Source organism: Prenolepis imparis, unplaced genomic scaffold, assembly GCF_030444845.1.
Source record: "Prenolepis imparis isolate NDT839.2.m4 unplaced genomic scaffold, iyPreImpa1.0 SCAF_5, whole genome shotgun sequence".
NCBI lineage: Eukaryota > Metazoa > Arthropoda > Insecta > Hymenoptera > Formicidae > Prenolepis > Prenolepis imparis.
In genome coordinates, this window is record NW_028141163.1 from 2,117,324 (window position 1) to 2,130,638 (window position 13,315).

General features: G+C 31.8%; 2 protein-coding genes across 2 annotated transcripts; both read right to left on the bottom strand.

Annotated features, from left to right (window-relative positions):
* Positions 1 to 3,264: 3,264 nt before the first annotated feature.
* LOC145935895 (phospholipase A1) lies at positions 3,265 to 6,983 on the bottom strand. The gene is made up of 3 exons (XM_083037663.1): positions 5,628 to 6,983; positions 5,006 to 5,282; positions 3,265 to 4,537 (listed from the first exon to the last, which is right to left on the bottom strand). Exons 1-3 carry the CDS (start codon positions 5,950 to 5,952, stop codon positions 3,964 to 3,966), a joined length of 1,176 nt encoding a protein of 391 aa, XP_082893789.1. The 5' UTR covers positions 5,953 to 6,983; the 3' UTR covers positions 3,265 to 3,963.
* A 2,901-nt stretch (positions 6,984 to 9,884) lies between these two features.
* Positions 9,885 to 12,256, bottom strand: LOC145936336 (ankyrin repeat and MYND domain-containing protein 2). Its single transcript, XM_083038436.1, has 3 exons — positions 12,055 to 12,256; positions 11,454 to 11,831; positions 9,885 to 11,325 (listed from the first exon to the last, which is right to left on the bottom strand). Exons 1-3 carry the CDS (start codon positions 12,253 to 12,255, stop codon positions 10,687 to 10,689), a joined length of 1,218 nt encoding a protein of 405 aa, XP_082894562.1. The 5' UTR covers position 12,256; the 3' UTR covers positions 9,885 to 10,686.
* Between the last annotated feature and the right edge of the window lie 1,059 nt (positions 12,257 to 13,315).

Here is a 13,315-nt window from a genome sequence, read left to right on the forward strand (position 1 = left end):
ATACTACAATATGGGTGATTCCATTTAAAATTTTTGAGTTGGAGTCCCCTTGGGGTACCTTCTTAGGGGAACAACTATCGAAACCCCCTTAAAAGAGTAGTCCCTCCAAATAATCAAACACGTATTTCGCGATTTTTCATAATTTTGAACCATTTCCAAAATAAAAGGGGTGGACGGGTGGTCTGATACACCCTGTATATATATATATATTTCAATATGAGACGTTGTAGCAATAAATTAGCATGTATACGTATATGTCATATAGTTCCTATGTATTATTATTATCAAAATTTATTAGTTATTAATAAAATTAATCATATTAATAAGATTAGGATTTAAGATTTATTTTAAGTTTGATATGACAAAAACAAAATTTATCAATTTTTGCTATTAAAGTAATTTTATGATTTGTTGTTAAGAAATACAAGTTTAATTATGAAAGTTAAAAAGATTCCTAATCTTACATTTACAAGAGAGAGAATTAAGACATAAAAGATAAAATCAATTCTTTTAGCGCTGAGTTTTTTTTTATATCAAACTCATTAAAGAGATATATTGTGATAACGACCATGTTCAGTTTATAATATATTATAGACATATATATATGGATTAAATAAAAATAAAATAACAACGAACGAACAATGAATGCATGTTTTCGGAATCTTGTTTATTCATTTTTGTATTGTACTCGAGGTGCATATTTGTATGCAGCATAACCGAATAATTCTTCCGATTAGACGCAAAATTATTTTTTTTTATAGATTATTTTTTATAGATATAACATAATTTTATTTATATATATGGAGCATTTATATTCAAAAAATTTTCTCACATGAAACAAACTGCGATATAAAGTGCCTTATGCTCGTTCAATATATTCATCATCTCTAGACTGTATCTCTTGTATATACATATACTTTTTGTTCATTAATTTTTTTATTTTTTTCAAGTTCTTAATTCCGAAGCTTTACAATTGCTGCTCATTCGTTGTTCGTTTGCTCAATATATCCAATTTTGTGTATATATTTTACTGTATATGCATATATGCTATCACTGTATATATTACAATTTGATATCACCAAAGAGATATTATATACATAATCTTATTATAATAATCTAATATAAAATATATAATATTACAATATTATACAATCTGTATAATATAATATTATTTTACGCAAGATTATTTTTTTATACTAAAACTATCCATATATATATACATATACTATAGCATTTATATTCAAAGAATTTTCTATTCAACATGAGAAACTGCGATATCAAGTGCCTTATATGCTTGTTCGATATATTCGTCATCTCTGGGCTGTATCTTTTGTATATTTCTTGTACCTCAGAGGATGGTCATTCCTCTATATATGTATATCATAATCAATGAACTAATGTACGCTCAACGAATTTAATACGCACATTACATAGTTATTTGCAACTCATGATAATGCTTTATTTATAGCATTATTATTTGGGTACTTAGCTCTCCTTCAGGAAAAAACTTTTTAGATACTGACAATGAGTGTGTGTACCCATTGAGAACGAGAGGTGATATATAAATTTGTAATTATATAATTTCTAATTATATAATTTATAATTTATTTAATAGTTGAAAACTTATATCGCATTTTAACATTAATGAATAAATACAAGTTAAAATAAAAGAGAAATAGAATTTGTGTGGATTACAATATTCGAAATTAAATTTGTCGATTATTTACAAGACAGATTTCGATTGAATAAATAATCTCGTAATAAACAATACATTGTAAAAAATTGTGCGTTAAACATAAATTTAATTCGTTGTCACTGCGAAATATTATAATGCATTATAGAATAAATTCGTGCAGAATATTTTGTTTCTTGAATTTCAATTTAATTATTAATTAAACGATTGATATATTATTACTCATTATTTTAATGCGTTTAATTACTTTAATCGATCTTGCAATTTATATTTTATTATGCGATCTCAATTCGAATGACAAATTACATTTAGATCGGCGAAGAATTTGAATCATCGGACGAAACATATTTGATTGTAAGCATATCGTTCGAAAAATAATTATTGTCAAAGATTGTAAGAATCGTAATAAAGTGATTTTATACTTTTGTATTATATTTTACCAAATAATTTTGATAAAAGATTTAATAATTTTTATTCCTGCCACTTTTATTTTTATTTGAGATAATAAATAATCTGATTATGTACTGATTATGTACTTCAATAAATATACTTATCGTCGCGATGCAATTTCGTGTCATTTATGAAAGTTAATTAATGATTATAGTATACAATTATTTTGCAATATTTTTAGTCACGGTCGTATTTTGAAAAAGAATAGAAAATATTTTTATTTTTTTTGTTTTAATATTCTAGTTATGTATGTCATATACCTATCAGACTTTTTTCCCAATAAATATTATTACTTTATTAATGTCATGTATTGTATATTTATATTTGATTGCATTAAAAAAAATATTTTTAGATATAATTATGTAACTCTCTATTAGATAACTATATATACTAATTGTAACTAACATTTTATTACATTTTTGTTATTTTTTACTTTTATAGAATTGTTTCATCTTTAACTTTTTATCTCACTGTTGTATTTTTGTCTTTTCATATAGGAATTAATCCTATTTAGGCGATTTTCTGACTTTTCTGTGTTCTTACTTTTTAGAGTATATCTTTTTTTTCTTTCTAAGTAAAATACAAAATAAATCACTCACGTGTCTCCTCACTGCTATAGATGACCTCCCACGCCTGTCGCGTCAATCTTGAAATATGCTATCTGCAACACAGCACGAGTGCAAGATGTCGAGGAGTTGTCTCGCCTGTTTGTCGCCTATCCCAACGATTCCGTTGACTCACGAACCTTGGAACACTTCTGCATAGGTCAACAAGGCGCCAAGTCGAGACGCAATTACTCGACATCGTCTCGATTGATTGAAACACAAAACTACTCGAATAAAAAGTGCCGAAAATTATATCTCTCATATGTTTTACATAAGAATTAGAAAATGAAGTGGGAGTGGAACTTTACTGTCAACCGTATGCTGCTGATATTAAGATACTTGTCTTTTAATTATTTTACATACACATGCATGTTCATTATTTCAGTACAGAAAATTATCTCTTTTAACTTTAGTAATTAAACTTTTGAAAAATTTTAAATCAATTTTAAATTAATTATTGTTAAAATTGTTGTTAATATATATATTTTTAAATATAAGTAATATATCTCACAAAAAAATAGTACAACAAAATTTTTGATATTTAAGTCATTTTTAAAATATAAGGATACTTTGATAGTTCCTCGTTTCAAACCTGCAAGAAAATTTCGATTAGGAAATTCGCGTTTAAGAAAGAATTCCACCAGTATATGCGAAATATAGCGAGACACTCGATCGATCGATCATTATTGTCATGACTCTGTTCGCCGACGCTTATGTTAGTGGAGCGTGTAACGGTATGGATCGCCGGATATATTACAAACCTAAGATTTTTCCGGAACACGGCGCACTGCGTCTGAATACATAATCGGCGACCCCGGCATTCTCAGATCATTTTGTGATGCACGCCACCCGGTACCGTAAGAAGGTCTTAATTCACACAAACACACATGTATATATAAGCATCTAAGTCACCCATCAATATAAATCATGTAAGCTATTCCTTTACACAAAGCGAGTATAAAATACATGTAAATGACTTTCCTAAATAATATATAAAATTTTGTCTTTTATATCCCTGTCGTCTCGTGTATGTGTATGATTATTAGATATAAAGATAGTTTAATAATACTATATACATATATGAAGATGACTTTATGAAAGAGAAAGAGAAAGAGAGAAAAAAAGATGTTTCTAAAAAAAAGATTCTAAATATATTAACGATTTAATTTATCTGTCAAACAAATAAATTTAATATATAATCAATAATAATTTTTCTTAATTAATCCGCCTCGGCCGTCTTAAGTCAAGCTCCATATTCAACGATTTAGTAAATTTAGAACGTTTCGTCGTGTTATCGTACTTCACGTTGTTCTCTTCTACATCTTCGTTATTTATCAATTCCGGTACGCAGCATCTCTCGTCGCCGCGGTCGTTCAAATATTTTGGACAATATGGCGGATTGATTTCGCTGAAGCAGAAGGACCCTCTGATATTGGCCGGGGTGTGTTGACCCATCTTCACGTACTCTCCCGCCCTAGCGGCGATCCTCGGACCCGAGGGACACCTCCTGGAGCAGGACTCGGCCATCATACTCGCCCCGTCGTCTATACTCTGCGCCATGAAGCAAACGGACCACACGTGACTGCACAGATGGAACATCTCCCTGTCCTGACAGAAGGGCTGCACCTTGCCGCCGTTGACACAAAAGTCCACGTGACCGACCCGGCCGACCTCGCCGTAATATCCCGCGTTGGTGTGTATCACTTCCACGAAGTCGGCATCACCGGCGTCCAAACGGTTCATCAAACCTGGTCGGACAAGCGGACGGGCGGGATCCAAGCCGATTATCCTACGCGCAATGTCTCATTCGTAATTTTATCACATTTATAAACATTTTTTTTATTAGATCTATTAATCAGATTTTGCGCGTATTTTAAGTTAAGTTTTTTTCAAAAATGATTAAAAAACGTCCACATTTTTCCAGAACCCTGATGAGACGCGAATCGTAAAAAGAATACAAGTTATAAAGAAATACTGACAAATTAATACATTATATTATACAACATAATATGAAGAAGACTAATATATATTATACAATAAGATAAAGATTAACTTGATTAACATGTTAACACAACAAAAAGAAATATTGACGTGAATGGCATTTTTTACTTTTAGAGGACAAGCTATCTTCCGACTTCTCTCTCTCTTTCTGAATAATATCAAATTATAATTATCAAACTAAATGAAGTTAATTAAAATATTGACATGCGAAATTATTATTGTATTAAATTAAGACGTGCAAGACAAAACTATTCACCTGTACATCCTGAAGAGCAGATAATTGGCCATGATGCCGCAAACGTGAGCTCCTAAGGAATGCCCGATGCAGGTGGTCCTCGCGATCGGCAATCCAAGGTTTCTTAAAACCGTCAAAGTACCGGCAAGACATCTCGCTACCGGTCGTATATTCTCCACTGCTGCTGGATAACATGGCCGTGCACATAACTCACCCCAGTCGACCAGGAACACGTTGTAGCTGCCGTTCTTCAGGTAAGCATCACGCAGAATCGCCATTGGCAACGTATCATCGCCACCTGCATAGATTAATGTATAAAAATTACGCGCAAAAGGAGTATTATAAGGACGTCCAAAGAGTATTCGAATTTTTAGATATCCCTAAAAATTGTTTAAGAAATTTTCAATTAAATTTGTCTCATATTTCTTTGTTTGAACCTTAATTTAATATTAATTCGAATATTCGTTACATAACATTATATCATTATTTATAATATAATATTATTCCTTGATTATAAGGGGACATCTAAAGACTTTTAATATTTACTCAGATATTCTCAAAAATTGTTTGGAAACTTTTCAATTAAATTTATTTTATATTCTTTTGTCTATTTGTAGCAAAAATATTCCTCCAAGAGATTCACCTGCGTATCCGTGAATCAGGATCACATTGTCCCTGGCGGGCTCGTAATCCTGACGCAGCCAGTCGGACTGTTCCGCGGGGTTCAGCGTCCGTCTCGGTCGCCCCGGCGTATAAAGATGCACATGTACGTCCGGATCGGGGCAAACGTCCCGGTCGTTTCCTCGCCTCCAGATGCAATCGTCCTCGTTGTACTCGGCGGCGACGCCGCTCTCGATGGCATCGCGAATCGGCCCTTCTCGTCGCATCTCCCGCCAAGCGATGATGTGTCCGCGACCCTGCGTAACCAGGAACGCGGCGAGGATGATGAAGAGCGCGAACGCGCGCATATCTCTCGGGGATGTCTCTGCGAAGCGTACGTTTCGGGAACTGATGATGATCGACTCTTGCGGTCGATCCGTGGTGACTTTGCCACCCGGGTGTACCGTTTTGTCTCTTCGATCTCTCTCGCGCTTTAAAGGTCTCCCTTCCTTTGAACCTTCCTTCCCCACCTGTTCGGTGACCGCGTCATCACCGGATGACTAGAAGTATTTTGGTCAGTGGTATATCGGATTTATTCTTCTGCGAGCGTTGACAATTCCGTTCGATACCAAATGGAAATTGAATCTTCTCGCGTGAGAATGCGAAGGAGGAAGGGGTCCTCGAACTTCTGACCTTGATTTCGAAGATGGCAGAATTTCCGTGTTTCATCAATTTCCGTGGACGGATGAAATAATCTCTTTATTATAGAAAATTATTTTTTATTGTCAGATGGATAATACAAATATTCATATGTAGATGGATATCGCGTTTTGTAATGTTTAACACTCGTCTATTTGTTTTTGTTCAGGCGCGTGAAGGGTGTGTTGTATATCTTAAAAATCTGCGATAGAAATCTGATGTTTGCTCGTCAGAAAAATTCTGCAGTCGAATATTCGAATGCAGGGAGCCTTAAATCTTTTTTTAGACACGTGGATATATAATAATATATGTATCATACAATAAGATTTTGGAATATTTCATTCAGAAGAAGCGAAAATAATCACGTGGGACTCTTTTGCATACGTGAAAGTGGATTAAAGAACCTGTTGTCTCTTTTTAATTGTATAATTGACCGAAAACTTGACCCTGAATAATTTCACAACATCAATCAATGGAGAAATTATGTATATATGGGCATAATATGACAGGTAGGCATTTCGTCATACGGAGAAAGGCGGAATAATAATCACTGCAATAACTTTCGATGAATGAAGTGTGACATAACGTTTGAATAAATTTTAATAATCGAGATGCGAGTGTCATCTATTTATAAGTCCGAGATTTCCTATTATCTGATAAATATAATTTCAATTTACAAGCGCATTAATGGTTTTCATATTGTATATGTAAATGTAAAAAAAATAGTATAGTATAAAATTTACCTATTTATTTGTATTATATTAAATATGTGTGTGATCTATATAATGTAATACGAATAAACTTTACGAATTTACGATAAAATAACTAAAAAATAAAATAAGAGAAATTTCAAATTTGATCTGCTGGTTTTAAAAAAATTTTAAATACCATTTTACATGACAAAATATTTTGCATCGATAAAGCATTAAGTGAAAGTCGAAAAGTTAAATCCGATTCATCAAATGCCCTGTTTCCGAACATGTTTTTTTCCTTCCGAAAACAGAACGATAAATTTATATGTCCCCATAAGCACCTTGATTTCTGATCGAGTACACAAGATACGCAAAACGTTTAAAATATTGATAAATATAGCACTTGTCGCAGAAATATTATGAATTTCATCTTCCAGAAGAATGTAATATATTATATATTTGCACATAATATCATGTCGAAACATATTTCTTAACAAAACACATGATATGCAAAACAATAAATATGTGTAATATCGAGCAATTGGCAATTTAATCATTTATCAAGTCATGTAATGACAATAAAAGTATATATATATCCATGTATATATTTTATATTCATTATATACAATAAATTATAGATGTAGAATTGTATAGCTCGTTTGACACACGAGGCAAATTATGATGAAAGCTCGTAATAGCGAAGCTCGAAATAGGTAAAATTCTTTTTATATGTGCTAGATACACGTAAGCGCGAATATAGAGATAGCGATACAACCTGTCTCCGGTGATGTATTAGAAAATAATATGTGTAGAAGTGTGAAAAACGATATCCGCTATGACTCTAAATTTCACGATTTGGAAGTGAAGTGGAGACAAATCTCGTTACGTTCAGAACCCTAAACCGTGATGACACTATTAAGAATAAGTTTCAGTGTAATTGAACAATCTCTTCTAGTGGAAATCGAGGATGACACATTCTTTGTTGCGATATATAATTGCGCCTAGAAATATTCAATACTTATCACGTCCCCTTGCCATAAAATCAATTCAATATATCGAGCACAAATGACAACGGTATCATATCCATTTAACTCATAGACATCATAATTGCTTCGCATATATATGCGATATTTAAAAAAAAATTGTGTTTAAATAATATTATATATGTACACTTATATATATATTTCTAATATTAGATATTTTGAAGCAATAAAAATAAAAAACTTCCAGATATTATTATTTTGTCAATTTTAAGTATCTCTTACATTATATTAATGATATATCATTTGCAGCACTAAAATATTTTTATGCTGTGGATAATACGATTAATATATGAGATATTTAAAATTGAGAATTATAAAATTCTTACATATATTTATTTAAAAATGTAAAAGTTTCATTTGTTTAAATAAAAATAAGAAAGTTTTGATTGAGTAAAAATATTTAATATTTAAGAAACCTGTAAAATAATGTTCTAATTCTCCTGTAAACAAATTCTTCTAATTCTCCTGAAATTTCCTTAAAAGAAATATAACGTTAAATTAATTTTGTGGATGAAAAGATATGACTTGTAATCGCTTTCAAAATTATTACCTCATACATTAACGAAAAAATAACTTATAATTGCATTGCACTCAAACAAAAATTTACATTATCGTGTAATTATACATGAAAAGTATAAGTTTGTCGAATCAAATGTGTAATACACAATATCAGATTTCCTTAAAATAGAAAATTATAATTTTTACAATAAATATAATTTTAACTGTTTTGTAAAACAATTTTTATTATTAATGTGTTATATTATTATATTGTTATATAGAAGCAAATATAAAAAAAATATAAGTAATTTTTTAAAATAGAGTGAGCTTAAAATTTGCAAACATATATTCTTTGACTGTGATGTATTTTGGAGTCAAAATCTTCTCTACGTAAATAAGAATCATTATATTATGAATCGCAGAAATGGTTTAAGATGAAAGGCTTTTCAACAGTAATGTCTAACATTATGCAAGTATTGCGACAGTTGTTTTCGGCGGTACACGTGTTATTTTGTACCCGTAATAACCACTTTCTTGTAATCCTTGTTTATTTTCATATACCAATAAAAGCAATACAGTATATCCTATTATATACATTTAAAAAAATTTTTAAATAATATGAAGCTTTAATGAAAATAAACAAAATAATCCTCGGCAGGCTCAAAGAGCAAATAATAGAGAGATGTGCGTGCAATATATTAAATTATAAATTAAACAATTCACGAGAAAATTAAAGTTGACAATTAAAAAATTGTAGAAAATAATTTTGCTCGTCCAAGTCTTTGTTAGAAATATCTAATTTCGAATCTTTCGTGTTGATTTGTTATCGACTATGTATGTATATTTTACTTATCTAGTATTTTTTTTACTTAAAGAAACAGTTATTACGGATATGATACATATGTGTACCACTGAAAAGGACTGCCGCAATATTTGCGTAACGCGAAACGCAACAATCGGATCCGGTATTTGAAGTGAAAGTTTGAAACCTCCTAGAAGATCTTCGTTAACTTGCTGTAGAGAGAAAGTCCAGCCAATTTGAATCTTGGAGTAAATTGACAAAAAAAAATTGTCTTTCTCTCTCTCAAAGTAGCATTTCGTAATATATTGAAATATTTGATCAATGATATAAATTTCATCTTTCGATTGAAGAGAGTAACATCACAGATTCGACTATAATTTATTTCGATATTCTTTAGATTAAATTTTATTAACAATTTTTTTGACACAAACAGCAAGGAATTAGAGTGCAATAGATTGATTAAAGTAACTAGTGGTTTCATTATCATACAAAAATTAACGACATGAAATATACGATAGGATGATGCAACTGCTACATTAATCACAAGCAAAACGTACTTTATTTATAATGATAAATCACAATAAATCACAATAAGCTTTTCGAAAAACACAGCTCTAAAATATTACAAACATATATGCTTAACTGAGCACATATAGATACGCGATAAGAATAAGTGTTAATTCACATTATGGGACAATAATCTGTGTGTGATCTGTGACACAAAATATTCTTCTATAAACATGAACATATTTGTTCTTACTACGCATCTTTTGCAGATTGCAGGTTCAATATATAAATGTGTAGTTGCAAATACACATTACAAAAGAACATTTTGTCGTATGTCATATAATGTGTGAATCTTTATCTTTATATAACTTATGTTTGACCACAATTTTGCTGTCCGGAAGTATATATATATAATTACATAAGTCAGTTCAAAAAAATCCAGCAATTCAGACTTGCATGTAGAAATCTCTCAAAGAACAGAAGATCTTTGCGCACAGTGACTAAAAACTTATTATAATCTGATTCAGTTTTATCCCTCATTAATATTACAACTGATTGTCAAGGACAGATAATCGAAAAGATGTCAATATAAATGCATGGCTAAAAAAATGCTTATGCGGTTTCAATGATTTTAATTACATAAAAATAATGGCATTGTTAGTTTTCATAAGTATGATAGGTATAATCATATGAAGACCCATCAATTCTATACAAAATAAAAAAAATTTACATAGAATAGCTGTCCTAATAGAATAACTATGTACAGGGAAAAAAAAAAAAAAACTTTCGTAAATGGGATATAGTGCGTTTCAAGTGGAAACATGCTAACAGTAAATCTGCTAACATTAAATCTATACATATTTATTTAACAGCTAGATTCTGTAATCTAGAAGCGACAGCATTGGTAATCTGTTCTTTATTTACATCCGCGATCTTTCCGGTATTAGCCGGAGACGGGCCTAATCTAGCACATGCCTTTTTGTGCATAAACCAGTGCAATCTCTGACACTCCCTATCACAATATTGCACCGCTTTGCATTTACTACACTTTTTGGTAGCTTTGTCTTCGCCGCAAGTCACACAAGTCTGGGTATTATCAGAGAAACCTCGTTGGCCGTTAATCGCAGCAGAAACTACGGAAACGGCGGACGGTGGATCTGTGCTAGCCAACGTAGCGACCATTTGGCGAAAAATTGTACTTTCTCTGAACGGAAACTCTCTTACGGACTCTCTCAAAAATGCTTCCTGGTACTCTGGTAGACCGTCACTCTTGCTGCACTTGAGGAATCTTCGTACCAAAAGTTCTACAGTGTCAGATTTCTTTTCTTCGCTCTCCTCGTTCCCACTTTTCTCCGCCTTCATAGCCTCTTGTCGTTTCTGACATTTTAACACTTCGGCTACAACACAACTGAGGTAATGATACTTGAAAGCCATCACTTCGTTCGTTTCAGCGCCACGCGTCATTTCTCTGTAGCGCATAGATTCCAATACCTTTTGTACCTAAAAAGATGATAAAGTAACCATTAATTTCTTCACAAAAAAAAGAAATATTTTAACATGTCAAATAAAGTATGTTACATTTAATGTCTCATTATATTCTTTTCTCTTTTACATTGCGTCTTACTTACTTTTGCTGCATTTTCCAGAAGTGCAGGAAGTCTTTGTAAATTCATACATACGCGCACAGGATTTACATTGACTTGCATTATGAACTGATGAAAACATTCCGCTAAATGCGGCGGTAGCATGGGTTCAGTCTGCAGACCCTGCGGCTTAATAAAATAATCTATATCGGCTTTCGGAATAAAATTGTTGATAGTGGCTACACAATTGTGATTTCCCACAAACGCCGCCATCTGGGCCGCAGTTCTGCCCACACTGTTTGTCGCAGTCAAGCGTGCACCGTGTGACATTAAAAGGTGACATAATTCGGCGTTGCCGCTTAAAGCAGCGAAATGAAGAGCAGTATACACATGTTCGTGTTGACACGCATTTACATCTGCTCCCTATAAATAATAGTTATACTTTGTCATATTATTCTTTTGGGTAATACCGTATAAACATGCGTGTGATTCAAAGAGGAAAAGGATCCATCGAGAAAAAAGCATATAGATATTGTTAGGAGAATACACTTGAATGTAATGAAATAATTTACACATCGCAGAGATGTAACTTTTATTGACACAAGACTTTTTATGAGTAGAATCAACACAGCAAGACATAACCTACCTGATCGAGGAGCATCTGCACAATTTCCTTGTTTCCCTTGTAACAGGCATGTTGGAGCGGGCTCATGCCATTCTCGTCCACAAAGTCTACCTTGAGCTTGTTCTGCGCCAATAGTGCTTTCAGCTCGGACACTTCATTCTGGCTGATTTTTGTAAAAATCTCCCTCTGCAAATCCGTAAGACCTTCCGTAGCGGGCGCCATGTTGTTGTCGAATGTGAAGCTTGTTAGAATCGACTAATCGATATTTATCGACCAATTCAAAATTTGAAAATGATGAATTTGATTATTAATAATAAATTTTGCGAAAATTTTGTGCGATTTTTAAATCTTGATTGAGATTGTCATTTTGTTATCAATAAAAACATATTCATAGATAACTGGAAGACGTAAATCGTTAACAACTGTAGCTAAAGAACACGAATTTTGTATAATTAAAATGAAATACATAAACATAAAATAATGTTCGAAAATAAATGCTAAGATAAGATTGAAATATTTCATATTCGGCGGATATTTATTTTTAACATTTATTTTTATAGTTTTATTTTGTTAATATTCATTTATTTTTATTTTATTTTTTTAGTTTTCTTAAAATTTTTATCAGTCTAAAAAAACTAATAATTATTAATAACCATGTAAAAATTCTATTTCGAAGAGTACATTAATAAGATTTCAAGACTGTAACAATTATCACATTGCTATTTAAATTTGTCGTAAATTATTTACAAATTATAAACGATTTAAAGTAAAAGAAGATTAATTCCCTTGGCACTTGAATTTAAATAGATCATCTGCTTTAATCTCGACTTTAATTACGATATTTAACTAAGCTCTTTTAATTACGACATTTAACAAAAAATCTAGCATGTGATACGACAAGTACCGATTTCTAAGGAAGGATAAAATCTCCCTCAAAAAATTATATAATTACTTTTTTAATTTTGTTTCGTACGGACGGAGTGGAAAATACGAATGGCGCGAAAACAATCTGCGACTGTGAGTTAACGGAAATAACACCGACAGCATTTTGTTAATTAGCGACGGTTCTTCGTTACGAGATAATTTTGCTTAATACACGGCGTGACGAGTCGCGCGATTACGCTGTGTTGAAGCGGTTTCTCCTCTGCGTTCGCGAGAATTGAGTAAACATGGCGTGGGCGTTTTAAAGTGTTCGCACAAGTGTTTGTTTCGGCGGAAACACGGCTTATTACAAGAGAACATATATATATATATATATATATATATATATATATATAATAAT

Bases quoted from the DNA above. Each gene is read 5' to 3' on its own strand.
- LOC145935895 (XM_083037663.1), bottom strand. From the start codon at position 5,952: ATGCGCGCGTTCGCGCTCTTCATCATCCTCGCCGCGTTCCTGGTTACG. The intron at 5,283-5,627 runs GTGAATCTCTTG...TAATCTATGCAG, and splicing joins CCTGATTCACGGATACGCAG to GTGGCGATGATACGTTGCCA. The intron at 4,538-5,005 runs GTGAATAGTTTT...CATTGCGCGTAG, and splicing joins CTGCTCTTCAGGATGTACAG to GATAATCGGCTTGGATCCCG.
- LOC145936336 (XM_083038436.1), bottom strand. From the start codon at position 12,255: ATGGCGCCCGCTACGGAAGGTCTTACGGATTTGCAGAGGGAGATTTTT. The intron at 11,832-12,054 runs GTAGGTTATGTC...TATTATTTATAG, and splicing joins TGCAGATGCTCCTCGATCAG to GGAGCAGATGTAAATGCGTG. The intron at 11,326-11,453 runs GTAAGTAAGACG...TCATCTTTTTAG, and splicing joins TTCTGGAAAATGCAGCAAAA to GTACAAAAGGTATTGGAATC.